General features: G+C 42.6%; 1 protein-coding gene across 4 annotated transcripts in view; it reads left to right on the top strand.

Moving 5' to 3' along the window:
- Positions 1-23,804, top strand: part of FLT1 (fms related receptor tyrosine kinase 1) — a 173,939-nt gene that overhangs the window by 48,760 nt on the left and 101,375 nt on the right. For all 4 annotated transcript variants that reach the window (XM_011233822.3, XM_034665011.1, XM_019807152.2 and 1 more), the window contains exons 4-10: positions 23-147; positions 3,968-4,130; positions 4,233-4,369; positions 6,906-7,080; positions 8,032-8,149; positions 10,322-10,491; positions 10,894-11,053. In XM_011233822.3, the coding sequence (XP_011232124.2) occupies positions 23-147; positions 3,968-4,130; positions 4,233-4,369; positions 6,906-7,080; positions 8,032-8,149; positions 10,322-10,491; positions 10,894-11,053 (1,048 nt within the window). The remainder of the gene's footprint in view (positions 1-22; positions 148-3,967; positions 4,131-4,232; positions 4,370-6,905; positions 7,081-8,031; positions 8,150-10,321; positions 10,492-10,893; positions 11,054-23,804) is intronic.

Here is a 23,804-nt window from a genome sequence, read left to right as displayed (position 1 = left end):
TTTTCATTTTCTTCTCATTCAGATACAGGTAGACCTTTCTTAGAGATGCACAGTGAAATACCCGAAATTATATATATGACTGAAGGAAGGGAGATCGTCGTCCCCTGCCGGGTCACGTCACCTAACATCACTGTGACTTTAAAAAAGGTAAAACCAAGTAATGCTTCTCTCAGAAAATCTTTACTGCAAGTGAGCACAATGAATTTCAAGTCCTTTTATCTCTCTGGAATGATTTTCTTACAGACATTTGGGCTGCTCAGTGGACTTTTCTGAAATATCCTTTTACTATAAAGGATAAATGCTAGAAGTCATACCCAGGCATGTACTTTAATGAAATAACATGACAGTGTGGTGGGCATAAATGTGTGTAAGTGTAACGAAAGAACAAAAATCATGCAAATGTTCGTATATATATATTTTTTAAATGATTTTTTATTATATTATGTTAGTCACCATACAGTACATCCCCGGTTTCCGATGTAAAGTTCGATGCTTCATTAGTTGCGTATAACACCCAGTGCACCATGCAATACGTGCCCACCTTACCACCCATCACCAGTCTATCCCATTCCAAATGTTCATATATTGCCACAAATCCAAATGTCTGCAAATGTGAGAAAAACCACTTCTGTTGCTTATACGCATTCATAGCTTGGCAGAGAGGGGACGATCTAGGTTTTTGCTAAGGACAGAACTGTGAGACACCTGCCTGTGGAGCCACAACCTTTCGTTTGAGTTGTGAAGTTCCCGGTAACAAAAAGCTTAGCTGCTTAGGGAAAGGGGACAAAGGGGCGGGGGGGAGGGCTACACATGACATTTTTTCTTCATATCATGTTATAAATTATGCATGTGGAGAAAGAAAAAGATTTGGAGTGGAGTCTAATAAGGATAAAAGCTAAAATGTGACATTCCAGCTAATTCATCGGTGCTAAGAGTTTGGGAACAGACTAGGGTGAAGAGTTGGACAGACACTCCCCACATGGAAAACTGTGGTGAGTCCTGAGAGCTCTGAGCTTTAAGGGGAAAAGTTAAGGCTGTCCCAGGGCAGCACGAAGCACCACCATCACACTCTAGGTACTCATGAAGTGTCTGGTGGTCCTAGTAGTCGAGTTGGAAAAGCTTGGAGTGATTTCCAGTATCACCAGTTGACCTGAAATCCTGGAATATGATGGCGGCGTCTCCCGGTCTTCTTCCCTTGCATTCACTTTCCTAATCACTGATTTGATTTAAGCCCTCAAGATAGCCCACCAGTGACAGGTTTTGGCGTCCATTATATCTATGTATCACTGCCAGTGATTATAAAACTTTATTTCAGAGCTGGAAGCATCAGAGGAGTCTGAACCAATGGGTGGAAGGAAAAACTGAGGTTCTGGGGGAGTTGGGGACCTCCCAGACCACACTGGGCATTGGAATCCATATCTTGACTTCCCCTTCCGTGCCCTTGCCACCTTTGCTAATGGTTTAGTTTGCGCAGGAGAAAGACCAGCGTGGTTAAAGGCAGAGCCCCATGGCACGCTGCGTGGGTTCTGATTACACAACCACTTCACCTGCTGGACAAACTGGCAAGTTTTCAAAAGTCCCTCCACCTCAGTTTCCTCACTGGAGAGATGCGAGTGATGACAGTCGCACCCACCGCACATGGGTGTTGGGAAGTAACTGAGGTGATAACGTAAAAAGCCCTTAGAACAGTTCCGTGTACAAGCCGAGCCCCATTAAGGGTTAGCTATTATTATTTACCTAACAGTCTAATACCCAATGCTTGATTTAAATCGTTATCAAGTGATATTTATTCTCAAACGTGGTATCCGCTCCTCTTAGTCTGAGGTAATCATCTCCGTGTGATTAGTACGGAACGTACCACGGGGCTGTGGAACTTCTCTGTTCCGTGCATGCAAGCCCTTGCCTTTTTGTCTAGTGCAGATCATTTATCGGTTGTAAGAAACAGTCCCAAATTCCCCTGTGTAAAAATCTGAGGGGGGGAGCTTACTTTCTCCGTTTTTCCACCTAAGATCTATAACACACATGAGAGAGAGAGGAGAGGGAAGAGAGAGAGGGAGGGGGGAGCGAGAGGGAGGGAGAGAGTAAAGGACGCTGTTGTAATAGGGATTTGGGTTTGCCAGGTATATATTGAAACTCTTCTAACCTATTATGTATGTATGTTGCCCGGAAGTTGTAAGACCTTTCCCTTCCACCTCTCCTCTTGTCCCTTTTAACCTGCTGTCCCTTCCCTCCCCTTTCCCCCTGCCATCATTGGAGGAGCCCTGGTCAGCTGGAGGCAGCCTCCCTGTCCAGTCTTTTCTTTCAGAGCTGCTCCCCCGCCTGCCCCCTGTCACACTCTTAGGCACCACCGTAGCGATGAGCTATATGGCCTTCTGCTAATGCAGCTCTTGTCAGCTCAGAACCAAGTTTCTTTGTCAAGAGAATAATACTGGTGGTGGTAAGGGCGGATTAGAGTAAGCGACCTTCCTCTGAAACCTTAAAGGGCACTTTACTGTATCTCAGTTGTGCTGAGGAAGTCCATCGGAAAACCTTTCTTTGAGCTTTGGCACATGCTTGTGTTCACCTGCATTTAAAGCATTGTAGGTCTCAATCCCTGACTTAAATTTGTCTGAGCTTTTCCCTTAAAAATAGGCACCAAATTAGAGGAGAATGTTCTTTTTCTCCCGCCGGGGATAGAGCCTTCCTGAGCCTGCAGATGGAATCATGATTTACTAGAACGTGAAGTGCATCCTTCACTTGCTTGCAAGTTCTCCAGAAAGAGGGTGCAGCTCGTGCCCAAGCTGCGTGACGCTCTGGTAACAGAGACCCGTCAGACATGCTCCCTGGGAGAGGGCGCTGGTTCGCAGAGGAATTTCTGCCACGGAGACACACATCGCAGCCAGATTAGCTCCTTCAACAAGCAATATAAATAAATGATAGATAAGCAATGCAAGGTGCACTTTTTAAAAAAAGATGAAAAAGATCTGAAACTTTTTCAGGGCAGTTTGGCCTTTCCTTGGTAATCTCTTGTGGGAAGGTAATCTGATCCGCCCCCCCCTTTCCAGCAGGGGATAAGTCATCGCGGTAGTCAGAGATGCCTCTGAAAGTGTGCCGGCGATCTGGCAGCAGGGGAATTTGGCTGGGCCGCTCAGTGGAGCAATATCCCTTTATAAAGCCTCACCCCAAGGCGGATTGTTTATAATAGTCATCTTTAAAAAATAAAGTTCCTGGCGTCCAGCAAAAGGCATAAGGGAAAATCAAATCATGGATTCCTTTTTTCTGTTTGGACTCATTGTGTTTGGGAATACTTCTAAGAATTTGAGAGCGATTCACTCACGACAGCGTCTCTGGCCTCCACATCTGTTTGCAGCTGTCTTCACTGTCCGTTTCCCTGGAGTTTCCCTCCCAGGGACAGAGTCGAGGCCCTCAGCCTTCCCAGAATGATAACCCCAGCGAGAACCAAGTGAATGCTATGAATCTCAAAGGACTGGGAATTACTTCTAGTCCTCTGAAGACAGCCACCTCTTTACTAAATCACGCAAAATGGGAGGACAAGTTATGGCTTGTTAAAAGCATCAGATCATGAGGCTTAGGAGGGCAACCTGGCGGCCCCAGTGGAAAAACTAATTGGTTTCTCAGTAGAGTCCCAGGCCAGTCTGTGACAAGGATGATTCCCAGAGGCCAAGTGATAAGGGCTCCCGCTGCAAGTCTGACATGACAGCTAGGTCTGTCCCGGGTGGGTGCAGCTTGTGGCTGAGGCTGATAATGAATTATCGTAATTACTATAATTTATCATCATAATGTATTTCTTGCTCCACGCAAAAAAAACTAAAGAGTCAATGATGACATACCAGAGTTTTTACCTGTACCGTTTTCACTTTCAACAAAAACTGTGTTTTCACAAACTACAAGTGAAACAGTATTGCCACAGGTCTAGTACGATTTTCTTAAAGCATCTTTCTCTTTTTTTTTTTCCCCCCCTTTTCAGTTTCCCTTTGATACCCTGATCCCGGATGGAAAGCGAATAATCTGGGACAGTAGGAAGGGTTTTATAATAGCAAATGCAACATACAGAGAAATAGGGCTTCTGACCTGTGAAACAACAGTCAACGGACATTTGTACAAGACCAACTATCTCACCTATCGACAAAGTAAGTGACGTTTCAAAGGCATGAGCACAAGCCAAAACACTCAAGGGCTTCCCTGCATAACAAAACCTTGATTAAAAAAAATCCCATTTCTTATGCTTGCAGCCAATAACATCCAAGATGTCCAGATAAGCACTCCAAGCCCGGTCAAGTTGCTTCAAGGTCACACTCTTACTCTGAACTGCACTGCCACCACTGATTTGAACACGAGGGTTCAAATGACCTGGAGTTACCCCGGGGAGGTGAGTGACATTTTTCTCTGGCTTCTGGAGGGCAGTATTTCTTTCTGGCAAGTGACCACATGGCACTGGGTTTTTGAGGTGGGACAAAATCAGGATATTCTGACTCGTGTGGCAGTTTGAGTGAACAAGGAAGCTGTGGGTGTGTTTTGGGGGCTTCCCGCGTCTGATGTTCCATGAGTGCGTGTGCATAGATACGGTCTTTTGATGTCTGGAGGGTTTGTTTTGAAGTGTATAGGCTGGTATTTCTATTGCATGATTCTGGGTGGAAAAGGGGAGTGTTTCATCCTTGGAAACTATTCGCTGGGATTTAGAGATGAGAGGGAAATTTATCACTCGATGCCAGGCAGGGCCTATCTGTGGTAAGAACAACAACAAAAAGTTGTTGTCAGCGTGTTAATTTCAGATACCGGCAGACAGTGAGGCACCCGATTGGAGCATGTTTGGAAAAGATATTACAAGCCAGCCAGCCAGTATTCCCTTTGTTCAGTGACTAAGGAGCAATGCAGTCCTTCAGAAAAATGAGAAGAATGAAGACTGAGTTGGGTCTCCTTATTCAGACCAAACGTCCCTGCAGACAATCAGTCGTCATTTGCAACCATGTAGATGGGGAATCGATGATCAGCTGTTAAGAAACTTGAACTGTCACTGCGGCCCCGTTTGCTGTGTGGCAGTATGATGGATGGGGCATATCGCAAGCACAGTCGTGTGTTCTGTCATTGAGATTGCCCAATCACCACGTTAACTGATGATTAAATTATATGCCAGAGAGTAATGTGTCAGCCCCAAGCTACTGTTGTTTCTCATCAACATTTCTTGCCATGGAAATAGAATAACTTGGCAACAAAAAGATGCAACAAGTACCCTGTAGGAACACATTAAGGACTCGTCATATTTTCTAGAAAGTGATATTGTTTTATTTAAATAAAAATGCAATGACTTGGCAACAGTCACTTCTGGGTTTTGATGGAAGTCGGATATTCTCAATAAACGCCAAGAGGGAGCAAACTCTTACCCCGTTGGTGGCTCCACTATGAGAGTATGATAATACATCTATTGACCACCAGTTACCTTTGAAAATGGCGCTGTCCAATAGAACTTTGTGTGATTGAAATATCTTTTCTGACTAATACAGTAACCACTAGCCACAGGTGGCTAATGAGGGCCTGGAATGTAGCTCCTGTGACTAAGGAACTGCATTCTTATTTTAACAGCCACATGTGGCTGGTGGCTACAGTGCCAGACAAAACAGTTATCTGAAACCCAGGATCAGCTGTTTTCCAGAGGCAGAAATAATACCAACGTTACTCAAATTTGAGAAGGAAAGAGTTCTCCGTGGGAGAAGATGGAAGTACTACCTACAGAGAGTGGCTGAAAATCCCTCAGGCTGGCATTTGAGGGACTGCTGCCCTGATTTTTGATGGTGGTGGTTGACATCTTTCTGGTTACTGCCAGGAAGGAAGAAAATGGCCTACTCGTGTGTCTGTTCCAGCAGGGCAATATAAGGACAGGAGGGTAGAAGTCTCTTAAACATGGCACAGAGGAGAACAATATTCAAGACCCAAAGACCAGTTCTGGACTGCTTTTCAAAGTCTTTTTTCCATGCCTCCTCACCGGGAAGGATGGAGAGGGAGAAATAACCTATTATAGGTCATAAAATGTAATGCTAAAAAAAAAAGTGACAGAGGGGGAAGGAACAATGAAAGGAAAAGGCAATGTGATCTCATCTTCTCAAAACCAGGAAGGAGACATTGTGACCAGTTTACACCACCGAGCCGCGGGACCTGCTCCTCTGTGCGCCCTGAGGCAGACACAGGACGATGTCCCACCAGCACCATGATCAGAGTGTTGACGATGTCCCACCAGCACCATGATCAGAGTGTTGGCTAAGCTTGTAGATGGCTTTGGCTGGCCTCAGAGCCATTTAGTGTGATTTAGCAGAAATTGGTAAGCCTTACTCAAAATAGTGAAATGAGGAAACCAGGATTATCACACCTTAGTCCGCGTAGCCAGGACTCATGACTTTTTCCTTCATTTCTAGTAAGGGAGCAAAAGCAAACTCACGTGGTGATGGCTTAGAGACACAGTGTCATAAAGCCAGATACCAAAGATCCTCATTGCCTGAGTCAGCCACATCTATGCCCAGAGAGCTGGTTACTGTTTAGAGAGGTGAGTGCCGGAGGGAAGGCGCTAGATTCATACTCCAAAGACCTGAGTTTCCTGCCCACGGTGGCCTCTGTCACTTCAGCCTCTTCATCTGTAAAAGGGCAGTGATGCTGCCTGTCTTACTGGGTGGTTGTGAGAAACTACTGAGTTCATGTACACGGAAGTCCATCTGGAGAAGACGGCATGCTAATGAGCGCTCCTGTGGCAAATATTCGAAACACGTCGAGACACGGTTTGAGTTTCTAAACATCTTGCTGTCAGGCGGGTTTGCTTCTCAGCATAAAATGTTGATCTCAGGAATAATCTGAGAAATGCTATCACTTCGAGCATGAACAATTACTACTCCCACATTTGCCATACATTTTCTTTCTAGACAAAGAAGAGAGCGTCTATAAGGCAACGGATTGGCCAGCGCACTTCCATTGCCATTGTCTTCTACAGCGTTCTTGTTATCGACAAAGTACAGAACAAAGACAAAGGGCTGTATACTTGCCATGTGAAGAGTGGCCCGTCATTCAGATCTGTTAACACCTCAGTGCATATATATGGTAAGCCACTTGTGCTCTGCTTTCTGTCATCGTGGACTTGAGGCGGGTTCTATAAAAAAGTACATTTTCTTTTGGCTGAGAGGTACTCTGTCATGAATGATATGACTTGGTTCTCCTCCACCCGCTGTCAAAAAGCAAAGCGCATTAAGTGTTGTTTAATACTTTCGAATTAGAGAATCTTTTCCTTACCTGTTTATTGTGGTGAATAATCCAGTTAGGTCATGTTATATCTATATTAAGTTCTTTTTTTAGTATTCCATATAAACAAGAGAAAAATATGACAGATTTACCTTCATTTCTCAGGCACTGCTGTAAGTTACAGAGAGAGAAATGTGGTGGGATAAGTTATTTAGAATTGATGTGATTTTATCTCTGGTTTTATCCTCATGTAATCCTAATGTTGTTGCTTAATGCCAATAGGCAAATTCTGTAAAGAAAACACTTAAACCTCTTTAGAATCCTTAAAAGCCTTATTTATCTCCACTTTGAAAAGAAAAATGGCCAGAAGCAGAAACTCTGAACAGTCTTGGCCTTAGATATCCTTTTGACTTTCTCCAGTAGGGATTTTTTAATCAGATCATTTGTTCTATGGTATCTGAAGAAACTTTCTCCCATCACGCTCGTGTTGAGCAGGTGGGTTTTCAGAAGTATCTCTACTTTTCTGGGATTGGGATACGGATGTTTGAGATGTTCCACTCTCTGTGGCTCTCCCTCTTGTTTTTCTGTTTTACTCGTAACCCTCTCATTTGAAAGTACTTCACCAGTTTGGGTGCTTCTGAATCCTTTTATTCAGGGATCACTATTCGGGCTCACCGAGAGGCTCCGTCAGAATTCAGCTCTGTTTTTTCATTGCTTGTACCCTCCTTTTAGGAGTCAGGGGGTTGGGTTGGTGTTGTTCTATTTAGATAAACATGGCCTTTCCTAATCTCTTTACCCCTTCTCCTTTCAAAGATAAAGCATTCATCACTGCCGAGCATCAAGACCAGCACGTGCTGGAGACCACAGCGGGCACGCCGTTGTACAGGCTTTCTGTGAAAGTGAAGGCATTTCCCTCGCCAGAGGTTCTATGGTAGGACCGTAATTATTTTCCTATCAGTTTAAGGTATGCTTTGTAAGTAGGAGGATGCAGGAGTCCAATGACTGGAATTCCTGAAAATATATCAACAGAAGTTCCCCCAGACGGTGGTGGAAAGCCAAGAACTGTGTTGTTTTCTCGGGCTGGGGGTGAAGCAGGTAGGCCGGGCTGTGGGGGGAGGGAAGCAGTGTTCCAGGATGCAGGAAGAGATGAGGTGTTTTTTGAGTGCTCAGTTCAGTTCAGCCCTTCACTGGCTGTGACTAAATTTCTGCATCTCTAAACCTCCCCATGATGTCAGCATCCTTTGAATGGAGTATGTTGGGCAATGAGTAGGAAGCGTCTTGAATATGTAACATGCTCTATTAACCCTGAAGAAGTGGGCCCTTGTAATGAGGATAATAATTCTTTTATTATCTGAAAATAATTCTTTTATATACAGCTGGGATGAAAGTTCCAGGCTTGTTGTAAAATTAAACAAACATTAATAGAGACAAGACTTATTCAGTTGCAGGGGTGGAGGAAAGGACCTACTTGAACTAATTAAGGTTTTTTTGGCTCGAAGATTGCATATTCAGAGCCCCCTGAAGCAGGTTCTTGCTGTGTTAGTACAACACCTGATGTGAAACAATGTAATCTGTTTAGAATCTGCAGTCGTTTTGTTAAATCATTTGTAAATGCTGGTATCTTTGGCTCAGACCATTACATTTTAAACAAAGAGTACAGTACAAAACAGATTGGGAAAACAACCCATACAATATGGAAACGGTGCCATTGTGGGATCACCTCCACCAGCCTTATTTTGCTTTCAATATCATATGATTGCAGTGTTTGTTTTCAGTTTCCTCAAATAGTTAATAGGGAGTTAAAGAGAAAATTAAACTTTGAGCTATGCCCCTTCATGGCGTCACAGTAGAAGAGAGATTTTTTGTTTGTTTGTTTTATAACGTACAAAAGGTCCAATAGTAAATTTCCCGTGAGTGTACATAATTCCTTAATAAGAATTTAATCACTCCAGGCTATACATTCCCTCTTTCAAAAGGGTCTGAGAGTACCCCCATCTATTAGAACAGTGCTCATTTCTTTAGTAACTAAGCAGCCAGGACCTAAAATGCATACACAATAAATCGATCCATCTTTGAAAACACTGACTTGCTCATGAGAAATAAAGTAAATGAAAGTGATATTTGTAGTCATAAAATAGAACGTGGTCATTTCAACTGCTTTGGAACCGAGACCCATTAGTGATGGGTATTTGCTTACAGGACAATGTAATGTTTGCATGGATATGAACTAATACCGTTTCCAATATTAATCCTTCATACAGAACACGATAAACTCCTAACAGTTTAAAAAATGCCCAGCTAAAGAACTGTGTGCCATTGAATGAAATCGTAGAATTGTAGCATTGAATCTTTGAGGAGCTCTAGAAAATTTGGAGAAATTGAGGCTCAAATAGACAAGGCAGGTGCACAGCACAGAGTGGCAGAGCGGGGACAAGCATTCAGGCCTCCCGACTCTCCATTCTGTGTGCAACTGCGTGATATCTAGGCATTGATTCTATATTTAAAGTTAAAAAGAATTTTTTTTTTAAGTTTTGTACCTTTTGTTTGTGAGTTTTGTGCCTTAACTATTCTTCCTCAGGGGAAAAATCTTGATAATCTTGATTTTGCTATAGCTTATGAAAGGGACAACTGGTGTGACCATTTATACAACTAATAAGAACTCCACATGAGACCACAATAGGAAAGTCTATTTTTATTTTTATCTGGAGAAGTGATCTGGTTGATCTCACTTACAATGGCCCTTGTATTGCTGATGTAGCCTCATGGAAAACTGAAAAACATCTCGATGGGATCAGCCAGTGCTGCTGGGTGAATACTTAAGTCACAGGGTGACCACCATCCTCGTGGGTACCTTAAAACCAGCGCTTTTCTTTCTCCCTTCAACATCCTTCTTCCTCCTTGCCAATAAATGCGAAGTGTTCCTCCATTTAAAAACCACACCTGACTTTACTGAAAAGTTTAGTGTCTACATTTGTAAAATGAATGTGGAGGACCAAAGGCTTGGAGTGTATCAGCTTGAGCTCATAAACGTAAATGACAGCATTAAAGTGGCATCTGAGAGGCCTTGTGGAATGACTTCCCAATCACATTCTTAACACCACAGGTTAAAAGATGGATTCCCCGTGACTGAGAAATCTCCTCGCTATTTGGTTCATGGCTACTCGTTAATTATCAAAGATGTTGCTGAAGAAGATGCAGGGGATTACACGACCTTGCTGGCCATAAAGCAGTCCAGTGTGTTTAAAAACATTACCACCACTTTAATTGTAAATGGTGAGTTTGCTGTTCGTACTTTCTTTCGGTTCTGGCAGGGGTGGAGTTCAGGAAAATTTGTAAATCAAAAGTCAGTAGAACAACATCAGAGAAAACACACTTTTAAGTAATGATTTTAAAAAGCCATGTACGCCCCCATCATACCAATTTCCTGTCTGCTTGTTATCTTCCATAAGCAATGATTTTTTATCATTGTAATCATGATGTGCATACCATGAAATCAATTTTTTACTGTTATCGAAACACTTCTACTTTTTTAAAAAAATGGCTGTAATAACAACAGATTATTATGTATTGGTTTCCCCGACACCAAAACCAGGGAGAATGCGGTCCTTCGTGTTGCAGCCCAGGAGAAAGTCACTCTACAACTCTTGACTTCTGTCCTGTTCTTCTCCCTTCCAGTGAAACCCCAGATCTATGAAAAGGCCGTGTCATCCTTTCCAGACCCGACTCTCTATCTCCTGGGCAGCAGACAGACCCTGACTTGTACGGTTTATGGTATCCCTCAACCTACAGTCACGTGGTTCTGGCGTCCCTGTAACCATAGTCATTCCAAAGCAAGGTAAGGACCGTTTGTTTCCTAACTTCCAAATACTTTTTATACCTGGACTCAAGATTCCTTAAGGGACACAGATGGAAGTTTGCAAATGGGACGTGCAGTTATATTTGAGGCAAAGGCTTTCCCTCCCATGGGAAAAAGTAGGCAATATCGTCTCTTCGTCCTTATTCATTTCTAACCATTTCATAATTTTTCTCTTTAGTTGATAGTTTTAGTAGCACAGGGCCAGAATCAGGGTTACTTTGTGAGCCTTTTTTGAAACTCAGGTTGGAACTCCAGTCTTGTTTTCAACTGAGAACCTCCAGACTTTGGCGAGTTCAGCTACAGCGGCCTTCCCATTTCTCGTTTTGCGAACATCAGATATGATAGGAGATCTTCCATGCCCTGGTGACCACTACCTGTCATGGGCTTTGCTCATGCTCTTCCTTCCTTTGAAATGTGCTTCCACCCACTTGCTGCCTCCTGCCTTCTTTATCCTACAAGGCTTAGCTTCCCTGCTAACTCTCCCGACTGCCCCAAGCACCTTTCTCCCTCTTCAGCAGGAACCACGCCTCATTGACGCCTTGTTCCTTCCATGGGTTTACACACATTTGTCTTATCTCTCAGCCCTGAGCTGGCTGGGAGCACCTCTGGATCTTTAGGTCCCGGCACACACAGTGGAAGAGGCTTACTGTGTATTTGCTGAGTGAAGCCGTCCCTACCTTCTGGTCATTGTGCAGCGTTTCCTTGCATCCTGTTGATGACTGAGTCCTGTTTGCTCCTTTCCCATTTTTGTTTAGTCTAGAGGGATGATGCTAAGGACAGTTCATGAGAGCTAATTTGAAGGACAGGAATAGAATCGATAAATGCAACAATCAGATATTATTGAGACCGCCCAAGAACAAGCATTATGCCGAAATGTTTGCTTTGTTGCTTTTAACTCCACTTGTAGAGTGTTGGGGAAAGTTGCTATTTAAAAAAAAAAAAGAAAACAGAATTGGCTTGATAAAATGTAAGACACGATTCTAGCCTAAACAGAAGCGGCTGTTTGGTTTTCTGGATTCTTCCTGCCCTTTCAACGCTTCTCCTTGTGTTGTTATCTTTTGCTTAAGGTCTTTCATTCTGATAGTGAAAGCTACTGGTGAGTGCTGGGGTTCCCAAGAAGAAGTAGCTATTTCCACACATGTCCCAATTTCTCATGTGAATGTCATTTTCTAAGAATAGAAATATGGAGAAATTATAAGTCTTGAATATCTTCCTTACCACTGTGGATACTTAACCCAAAAGAAAGTGAGATCTACTGAGAGTTTGTGAGATTTTTCTAATTTAGGGGTAAGCATCTGTATTTGTGGATCCATTCCCTAAAGGCCTGGATATTTGTGCTAAGCTAACATACAAATAAGTGAAAAATTTCTAAATAATTTAAGCTATTTGGAGAAAAGTGTCAAGTTGAATTTTCGGGGAATAACATAGTCTTTTATAGATGTTTTTAATTTTTGTTTTGACAATAGAAAATCTAAAATTTCAATTCTAGGGGCACCTGGATGACTCAGTCAGTTAAGTGTCCAGCTCTTGATTTCAGCTCAGGTCTTGATCTCAGGGTCGTGAGTTTGAGTCCCTCATGGGCTCTATGCTAGACGTGGAACCTGCTTAAAAAAATAAAATAAAAATAGGGGCGCCTGGGTGGCTCAGTCATTAAGCATCTGCCTTCGGCTCAGGGAGTGATCCCAGCGTTATGGGATTGAGCCCCACATCAGGCTTCTCCACTAGGAGCCTGCTTCTTCTCTCCCACTCCCCCTGCCTGTGTTTCCTCTCTCACTGGCTGTCTGTCTCTGTCAAGTAAATAAATAAAATCTTTAAAAAAAATAAATAAAATAAAATAAAAATAAAAATAAAATTTCAATTCTATTTAGGGCAGAGCTAGGAACTCTGTTAGGAAATAGCAGTTATGAGTGAGGAAATATATGTTATAAAGTTGGGTTTGAATAATGCTGATCAAATATGGTTTGGGGAATGAGATCATTTGAAGTAAAACTTTGGAGACGTTAGCTCTCTTTTTCTGATTTCTTTGTGGTACATGGGATCCTTCATCTGTGTCGCAGAGTAAACTTGCCAAGGTCTGGAAGGATGTCTAATTCCTCTTCTCTCAGGACTCAGAGCAGTGCCTCAAATCTTCAGTAAATATTCATTGACCATTCGACTTATTCTCTGATCAAGGCATTTTTTTAACCAATCACAAGACAGATCAGAAATGCAAGCTTTAACTTTTTCAGTGATGCTTCATTACAAAAATATATGTTGTTGCTTGAAATTATCTGCTACAAAATGTGTATATCCATAAGAAGTTTATTTTTTTTTTTCCCCTAAGTCAACAAGCTGAGTAGCTTACCTGTGTCAGGCCTGAATTCGGTGCTCGGTGATTAAATCAGTACATTTAACTTAGAAATAGTTCAGAAAGATACACAGGACCTTTGTGCGCTAGGACACAGATAGAATAATTCTACTTCACTCTGTCAGAGAGAGAGAAGCTAAAATTGACAGATAAATGGAGCCTGCTATAATTACTGGAAGTTTTCAAATATGTCTTTATATAAATGTATTTTATGTACTTAACACCTAGATTCCCTTGTAGATAGGAATTTTAGTTAGTGACGTTTGAATAAAGGGGGTTCTATTGCATGAATTTTTAGATTCTTGTTTTGAGTTACATAGTTACATATTTGCATGGTGGTATCTACGTATGACTGTTAGAGATTAGGTGATTACTATGTCCACATTACTGGTGAATATGTGGAGTAATTCTTGGTATTTAAATGTTAGGCTCTAGTTAACGGACATATCTATATATGGACCCAGCAGAAGCATTAGATTAGTTTGAGGTTTGAATGTGTTTAAGTCACTCAAACTTGTTAATTGGTTTACTATGGCCAGTTAGTTAATATATCTAAGTTAAAGAGGTTCAGACTTAAATTGCATCGTTTTCTGGAGTCCAGTAAATACATAAATATATTTTAAAATGGTCAGAACTACTGCTCAACTAGGCCACCTTTGTGGAGATAAGAACCTTCAATAAAATTAACAGAAATTTCCTCCTTTAAAAAAAAAAACAAAACTGATATGCTGCTGAGCTGTGTTTTAGCTATGTTTCTGATTCACCTAGAGTTCGTTCTTATAAAACATTAGGAATAAAAGAAAGGAGGAAAAAGGTAGTTACTTTTCAGCTCACATTCCTAATGAGCTGAGAGGAAATATGGCAGAATCTTTTCCCCTTTTACTTTTCTGTACATTTGGGTGGTAAAATAGTAGGAGAACTAGAATATTTCTTTTGAATTTTTAATACCATTGAAATAATTTATCAGTACCAATGAAGGGGAATTTGGGTTTTTCCTCATCCTTGGCCACTAGCAGAAACTTCTAAATCAATATTCCTAAATTTGTTCCAGGTTAGCGTAGGCATAACCTAGAGGTATGCGTAAGGGTAAGTAAGCTCATCGTACCTCTCACAGGTGTGTAGTTTACAGCTTCTGTTCATATAAAACACAGATAATTACACTTCACAGAGACAATATGAGGTTCAAATGAGGTCATGTATTCGGGAAAGGTACTAGAAAGGCAAGGTTGTGATTATTGCTAGCTGTGGTATAAAACTGTCTAAGTTTCTAAAACTTTTAAGGAACTTGAAAAGAATTTTCTGCCTACTGTAGAGATAGTTTCACAAGAGTGACGATTTTTAACCTAACGCACGTTTCTGAGAAATGAACACGAGTTGTGGAAAGTAAAGTGTGATTTTGCTGTGCTTGAGAAATGGAAATGTAGTAGGTGTAGGCTGTAGAACTGAGGAAAATATAACACGATTTTTCAGAAGAAGGAAAACGAAGGCAGTACAGATGAGTTAGGCAAAAGCAAAGGCAAGACGACACAAAACCGTCCAGCGGGGGACTAAAGTAACCATCCCACTTTGTGCGGCCTGTCTCACTCACTCGTTTCCTGTCATGGGAGGAAGTGGTTCTGATCCGTGGGTTGGCAAAGGCCAGGGTGGGGCAGAGTGGGACGTGGGAGAGCTGATTCCTACTGAGCGAGTCCGTAGTAGATTCTAGAACTTCACCTCCACCCCTGGATTTTGAAGCACTAAGTGGGACTACTGACCCGCCCATGCAGTGAGCTGGTCCTTTGCCACGTAGCGCTCGGCCACAGCGCTGGGTCCATCTCACAGGGAATAGTGTAGATGAGCTGGCCCACTGCGTGGAGATTGGTCTCTAAAGGAACGAGTAACAGTCTTGGGCTGGAGGGAAGGGAACCCTCTTTGGGAAATGGAGGAGATGGATTTGTGGGGTCCGGGCAGGAAACGGGGAACGGACAGCCTTGGCACGATGCTGGTATTCCAGGTCACCAGTTACATTTTTCTCAGGAAGTGTCTGAGATGTTGCAAGACTGCTTTTATTGAAGCATGCTTGAGCGCCCAGGAGCCCCGCCAGTAACTGACCGGAGAATTTCAGGCCTGGCTGGGTCATTTACTCCTCGCAAACTGGAGGGTGGTGAGTGGGCCGCTGCTGGGCCAGCCTTCCTGATGCTCGCCGTTAACCCATCAGCACGGCTCGGCTCCCCACCCGTGTCCAGAGGCTAAGCAGTTGTTTCTGAGGTTGTCTTGTCTTCATTCTAAAACTAAGGCCCGCTCTTCAAATATTGAACGCGTCTGGGTCTGTTCTCCTGGGAGGGTGAAGTGGCCTGCGGCCACCGATGACTACAACTTTGTTTTTAGAGCGCGCGCGCTTTCCATCATAGGCCACTTTAATTCTCTGTCCCCAGCTAACTATCGAGGTCACAAATAACACTGATAGATGATAAAAGAGTTGTCTTTAGTGGAAAAAGACTGTTAAGTGTATTGAGTCCTTTGTGAAAATCTCATTTTCTTCTGATCATCAGCTCTCTGTGACCAACAATAAAAATACACAGGGAGGAACTTGGGTTACTTCTGTTGCATTCACGTTGCTCACATCTTACAAATGCGTGTTACACGTCATCAGTGTTCAGCCCAAATATACTGTCACCCGTCTACTTTTCGCACCACCGTATGCAAAACAAAGATACACACCACTGGCCTTCAGCATGTGTGCTTTAATGATGTAAGATCAGGCATAAGATCAAACTTATTCTCTCTGTACATTGCCTGCAGAGTATCCAGGTCCCAGTCTCAGGGATAGAGACCTGGGAAGCAAGGAAGTGGGTTCTATTCTTGGCACAGGCCCTGACTTCTTTGTGACCTTGGCCAGTTATTTAATCTGTGCTTCAATTTCCCCTTCTGTAAATGGTAACTGCCCTGCTTCCCCTTTCCTATAATACACAGCTATTCATGAGTGAAATGAGAAAATCACTTAAAATGACGTTTTCTTCATTCAAAAAAGCCTGAAATAATTTCCTAGTTGTTGCACACTGATATTTACCTTCTGCTTCTTATGAATTATAAAGCAATTTGACCTGAGGATTAATTCTGAGGACCAGTGCCAAATTCACTGGAAAAATCAACCTGTGAAAGTTGAAGGCTGTAAAAAAAAGTCTTAGATGCAAGTATGTATTCTGTGGTACAGAACTGCCTCAGTAATTACAATGCGAGTAATTACCCATTAAAAAAACCCCAAAACCCGCCGTTCCTCCACTATTGATGTCAACCTGCATTTTCTTCAGGGCCAAGCTGGACTACCTTTGCCGGTCTTGGACCAACCCATCCAAGCAAAGAAAGGCATTACCATTCTTTGCTCAGTTAGTCCTAAAACCTCGCTTGCTTTATTTGGTCTTTTGCCAACGAGCCCCCTCAGAAGGCAAAAAATATCATTGGATTCTCAACTCATGGCAGGCGAAAGGGGTACAGTCTCCTGTATTACTTTCTTAGCCAAAATGGTGGATGTGCCAAGAAAAATCCGATAGGTGTCCATGGAATTTCAAGGGACTGCCTCCAGAACTCTAAAGCCAATCAGATCTGGAATCTCCAATAGTTACATGCTTTAGAAGTTTAATAGGCTATAATCATCCCCACCACACAATTTGATGTCCTGTTTCTGAACACTCTTCATCTGCCCCGTAGTAGAGGACTGGGGATTGGATCTAGGGAAAGTGGGCCACTCCACAACCAAATGTAGTTTGCTGGGCTTCTTGGGGGAAGTCGGGGTGGGAGGTGGCCTACAAACTAAGGAAAGGCAGAGGCATCTAGAACTCTGAGAAGGGCTTGCTTAATTGCATCCCTCTATTGTTTACATCAGCAAATTGGCAGAGAAAGGAAGGCCTGAATCATTAGGGATGTGTGAGGGATAGATCATCTGAGAGAAACGTAATTTTACATCCCCCACTGATGCACAAAACTAACAGGACCAAAACAAAACAATTGTTAATGGTAGTTAATTAGAAATGTACTCAAGGACTTAATTGACTGCCAGCATGAATGTCTGTTGTTGTTTTTTTTCTCAAACAATCGTATGTCCCATATTCTACTATCTACAAAATAAAAGTGTTAACAGTGTAAACATGGAAAAAGTCAACATTTGCTGGGGGCTAAATGTAGGTCAGATGTCAGAGGGAAGCGTAATTGAAGAGGACCTCCTCTTTTGGAAATATCACATACTGAATGTTTTAATATTTACCACCTTCCTCCTAAGTGTACGTATAATTTGTATCCATGCATCTCTTGACATATTTTCTGTGCCGGGTACGTACGGGTTTGTGGACCCAAGCCAGACATGCTATCGAGAATTTTAATTTGCCATACACAAAACCTTGAATCAAAATGGGGACTTTAAAGAAGACTTGTTCACCGAAGACCACTGTAGCAGGACTTTTTGAACAAACAAGCTTAAATAAATCTGGCCATCTTCTACCGGAGGCTTTCATCACAAGCAGAAAGTGAATGCTCACCTACTAATGAGAAACTTCTTGCTTTCTGTTATATAATTGCTGGATGAGGAAGTGCATGCTGCCCAATGTGAAAGTTTGGACGAGGGCCCTTTATTGATATTTCATACAAAGTTCCTGAGAACAGAGCACGAGTTCATTTGCCAAATGCCTCTCTGCCACTTTTCTCTGCTTTGTGAGATTTTCTCTTTTTCCCACTCCTCGTGGTAATACAGCAAGTCTGAGGAATAATTGCTTCTAATGAATTAACTGTCTCCTGTAATTGCTATCAAACATTTCATTATGTGTTTAAATTAAACCAAAAGGCTGAGTCATAGGAATGGCTTTTATAGGGATCTTTAGAGCAAAATTCAGTGTTGCTTCCCAGAATTAGGAATACCAGAAGGTAATGATACATGGTTTGGGAAGATTCCTTAAAGAAGATTGGCAGACCTTCTCAAATTTTCTTTGGCCATATTCACAGATTTTTAAAAATTGAATGGGCGTTTTCACAATTGAATCTAGAAACTAATGTCCTAACACAATAAAGACTAATGTCCTACAATGAGTAGGACATTAGTAGGACTCCCCACAATAAATAGGACAAATCCCTTATAAAACACGCACCTGTTCTTGGAAATCTACAGTTAGTTAGATCTCCATTGACTTAGCAGACTGTTTTGTTCCCCTCCCATGCTGATGTAGCACAGAGAATAAAATCGGTAGACTGTTTCTTGAAATATGAACTCTAGTCTGTGGTTTTAATGTAACCTCACTGCCCTTTCGGGTGAAAAAGTAGAGCCTGGTGCATTGAGAAGAGAGAAAGGGTGTAATGGATGTAGGCTATGGCCAGATGGTGCCTCATAATACACTTCAAGTCACTAGAACTTCTTCCTTCATACTTTCTTTAGAAACCTTGGGGGATGTCTTGTCACCTTGAATGCCACTGTCTAATGATAACAGATGTAATCAATGAGTGTCAATCAATGTGCTTTGTAGTGTCAAAGCTACGTTCACCCCTTTCTCTACACTATCCCTAATCCGTACAATATTACAGAATGGACATAATTTCCCTATTGGGAAACTGAGGCTCAGAAAGTTGTTTCTCAGGTGTCTTCAGCTCATGGAATAAGAGAAGCTAAATAGGTTGGCATTTCAGAAGGTTACTTTTCACTGTTGTCTCGCAGGACTCCTCTAAGTGCACTGCCGTGGGTTCCCAGAGGAAGGCACAGAAATCTTTGAGGGGGACAGGTTTGGGGAGGCACTGGCCTAACCTAGTGGGTTTACTCTTGTCACCAGGGATCCTTCAGTGTCCACCTGTTAAATTAGTTGCACCAAGGATGGGAGGGGAGAGGAGAAAGGGCAGCTGGGAGAATTCAGGTCAGATTTCACAATTACTTTGGGAACTGGTGATGAGCTGCACTGGTTTGGGCCCCAGACCTACAGGTGGGAATAGACCCTTTGAGGGGGTATAAACCCCGATGGGATGAGCAGGTCTAAATAAGACCCACCTGAGGAGGGTAGCAAGTCACACAGTCCATTTGGCACTTGTACGGTGGTGGCAGTGTCCCTCTCTGTGACTTTCTTACCGGGCAGGGGTATTTGATCTCTCATAGGGAGGTCCTGTTCCCTCCTTTGTCGTTCAGGATTAATTTTCTGGATCAGGATTCAGGAAGCACTCAGCCCTCAGGGGGCTCACAAAGCTGTGGATTTTTGCAGGAGGCACAGGAGATGAAGAATGGGTGGGGGGTGGGGGACAAAAGAAAATGAAGGAGAAAGCTTGAGTGTGTAGTTGGTGAGTAAATGCGATGAGGACATGGACGCCTACGCAGGCCTTGACCTAGTCCCTTTGAATGCTTGGTTCACTTAGAATTAAGGAATCTTCAAGATTAAGAGAGCTTGTTTTATAGAGGAGAAACTGGCTCAAAGATAAATAATTATCCTTCACCTTTCAGCTAGTTAATGGCAAGCCCAGGACTAGACCCAAGTCTCTGATTTCCTGTTTATTATTCCCGTTCATTCTTATTTCCACCAGAACATTGCATTGAGTCTCTGTGGGAGGTGCCTGTAATATGGATGAATAAATGAATCATCATGGTTTCAGAGGATGGTAGGTGGGGAGTACTGCAGTTTAGAGGAAACTCCGTGGGGGAAATAAGATCTGCGTCCCAAAGATGATGGGTAGATACTAGAATGGCAGATGGCAAGGAACATAGCTGTGGCAAGAGTGACGTGGGAATAGGGTTGGGTTGAAGAGTTGAAAAGTATATACTTGAAGAATAACTTGGCTGGCATCTCAGATTTGGGCTGAGAAAAATTAAAACCAAAATTGGAAAGGTGGGTATGGACCCAATGTGGAATTTTTCCCATGAGGGCTAAATAGTTGCGCCAGCCATTCATTCTACCTCAGGCCACCTGCCTGGCTGATGCCTGGCTGTTCTGCCTTCTACTGCCCATAGGCCCGCCCCATCACTCGCTCGTGTAGACTGATAAACTCTCACAGGCTCACTGTTGGCGGTCTTACTCCTGTAGCCCGTCCTTGGCATGTGTCATGTGCCTTGTGTCCCTGAAACTCTGTCCTGCGTGTCTGAAGATCAAATCCTCAGAATCCAAGAACTTGGGTTTTCACTTGAGCTTTTTAAAAAATGATCTGGGGGGCGGGATATGGCTGGGTGGCTCAGTCGGTTAAGTGTCTGCCTTCAGCTCAGGTCATGCTCCCAGGGTTGTGGGATCAAGTCCCAAGTCGGGCTCCCTGCTTAGCAGGGAGTCTATTTCTCCCTCTCCCTCTGCCTTTCCCTCATTTGTGTGTGCGAGCTCTCTCTCTCTCTCTCTCTCAAATAAATAAATAAATAAATCTTTCAAAATAAATAAATAGAGAAAAGTAAAAAAATTATCTGGGGGCATGTTGTCCCATTTCCTGAGGCTTTTAATGTTCCATATGCCTTATGTTTATCATTGAAAACCCTGTCAGAAGATCGCTGATTGCTACCTTATTGAGAAACTCTCTTGTGTGATAAAGCCTTTGGGTAAGTAAGGTGAGGAAAACAAGAATGGGTATTTAGAGACTACTTAGAACCAAATAGAAGATTATGTCCAAAAGAAGACTATGGTCTAGGATTTCTATTTTTCTTTCTTTTATAGCTGAAAATTATTGTGCACTTACCTATAGGACATTAAGTGCTTAATATGTACTGTCTCATTTAATTATTACAGAACTTTTATGAGGCAGATCCTGGGATTATTACCATTACAGAAAGTTCAAACATCTTGTTAGGACACCACCCCCGGTTGTGGCGTGTCGGAGTCTGTAAATGAGTGGCCTTCTCGCACACCATCTACCAGACACTCATTTTCACCACTAGCATTGGCTCTGTAACAACTACTTAGACCTTAAGTTGAATAATTTTGGGCCAAAGACTCATGATCTAGAAAGCAAATACGTTTTTAGAGGCCTGCATTAATGACATCAAGAAGCAATTGTAAAAGGTGTTAGAATGCAGAAAAATCTAGTCTAGAGTTTAAGGTCATGGGCTCTGGAGCCCGAATCCTGCCTCTACCCTCTACTACTGTCAGCCAGCTTCTGGGTAAAATAAACCACCTCTGTGTGTCCGAGTTTCCCGATCGACACAACGGAGAGAGATAATAGCCCTGACACCGTAGGTCGTTTGGGGGATTAGACGAGCTAATACATATGAAGTACTTAGCTCCATGGCTGGTGCATTGGGAGTGCTCAGTTTGTTTGCTGGAACTTGTCCAGTATTTTTAGATCATTCTAGAGCTGCCCACTGCATCATGCCCATGGCATCACACACACAGTGGTATCCTGTGAAAGCTGAAAATACTCTGACAAAATGATCCATGCTCTTAGGTTAATGTTCTCCCAGGAAACATGCTTGTATCTTTATTATTTTTTTTAAAGATTTATTTATTAATTAGAGAGAAGGGGGGAGGGGCAGAGGGAAAGGGAGAGAGAGTCCCAAGCAGACTCTGCACTGAGCATGGAGGCATCTCGGGGCTCACTCTCCAGACCCTGAGATTGTGACCTGAGCCAAAACCAAGAGTCGGGAGCTTAACCGACTGAGCCACCCAACTTCCCCCGTGCTTGCTTCTTTAGACAGGTCTTCTGACTATAGTGATTTACTCCAAAGAAATTAAGATGGGACCAGGAAGGGTAGAATTTTCAGATTTTTTAGGAAATTAGAGGAGCTATAATATCCTGAATCTACTTGCATTTGAGAATTCTACCTCAGCTATTCGAATGTTCACTGACTCAAGTCTTGTCCCGCGATGGTAACATATGGGCTCTTGACATCTTACTTGCTTGCGCTCAATTATATTCTGATATTTTGCTGATATTTTGATACATGAGCACGTATTTGACTTGTCTCTTCAAAAATGTATATGTTCCTTAATAACAGAAGGAACTAAATCTTCTTCTTTCAGAGGACATGATTTTATTTCTTAAATGGAATATGTATGAATATGTATTTTTTTATTTGAATAAAATAGTGCTAATGATTACGAGCCAGTATTTTTGCCTACCCTGGAAGAAAGGAGAAGACCATTGCTTGAGGGTTTTCTATTTCTTGTTAGACCAGAAGATGCTTCTCCACATGTAAGCATCATTGCCTAAGTTGAAATTGTCCATGACTGTCAGTTGGTCAGAAACGGATAATGCTGTGAGGAGTTCATCCAGGTCCCAGTCAGACCCTCTTTCTCCATTCGTACTCCTCACTGCGAGTAGACAGGCACTGATGGTGGTGACATAGTCCTTTGTTGAGGGGAGATAAGTGAGGTCACTTGAGGGTCAGTAGTGCCCCTTTTTCAGCACGTTGGAGGTAAATGATGGATGGTAGGTTGACAGCCGACACGGGGTGGAATCCACATCTAGTCAGGCCATAGTCAGGATTCACTCTTCTCATCAGATGGTCAACTGAGCAAGAGACGGGTGCACTCCTCTACTGTTTACCAGATGGCTGGGCTAGGCCTGAGGGTTATAATGGTGAACAAGACGCAGTCCCCGTTCTTAAGTAGCTCTCTATCTAGTGAGATAATAAAACGACAACTTACATTATCAGTCCATCCTGTGTGTGTTGGGCACCGTGCTAAGCACATTACATAAATTAACTCATTTAGTATCACCCTGACGTTTGCCATCGTTGACAGCAAGAGGCTCTTCTGTAAATTATTTCCCTTCTGTTTGTCTTTTAACTCCTATAATAAAACCAGTAAGACATCGTAACGTGAGGTTACTTCTTTCAAGTTGGCAATGTTAAGAACACATTCATTTCCCAAAGAATTTGAGGCAGTTCACAAAGAGTACAATAAATAATTGAGCAAATCTGAATGAAAGGAGAAAATGAGGTAAGGCTAGTACAGAGATATGGCCCATATGCTTTTACTTTTTAGTTGTCAAGAGAGAGAAAGAAAAATGAAATAGACATTTGCAAGATGAAGGGGCCCATCAGATAAAAAAAAAAAACCAAAAGAATTACAACCTTTCAGGAAATTGAAATCTGAGAAAAATGATTTCTCCTATCATAATCGCTGAGATGTATTGTACACAGACTCCTCGAGCACATTTCCACTACAGTGAGAGTCATAGGACCGGAAACCATCACGGCCCTTCGTGCTGGTCAGTGGCCTAACACCAAAGCAGAATTTATCAAAAGTGGTATGATCCAGGGCACTTGGGTGGCTCAGTGAGTTAAGTGTCCAGCTCTTGATTTTGGCTCAGGTCATGATCTCAGGGTCGTGAGATTGAGCCCCGAGACAGGCTCCGTACTCAGTGGGGAGTCTGCTTGAGATTCTCTCTCTCACTTTCCCTCTGCTCCTCCCTGACACGTGTATGCGTGCTCTCTCGCTCAGATAAATAAAGAAAGCTTTTTTTTTTTTT

Source organism: Ailuropoda melanoleuca, chromosome 7, assembly GCF_002007445.2.
Source record: "Ailuropoda melanoleuca isolate Jingjing chromosome 7, ASM200744v2, whole genome shotgun sequence".
In the NCBI taxonomy this organism is placed as follows: Eukaryota; Metazoa; Chordata; class Mammalia; order Carnivora; family Ursidae; genus Ailuropoda; species Ailuropoda melanoleuca.
The sequence above is the reverse complement of the archived record's forward strand: the minus strand, read 5'-3'. Positions and strand labels throughout refer to the sequence as shown.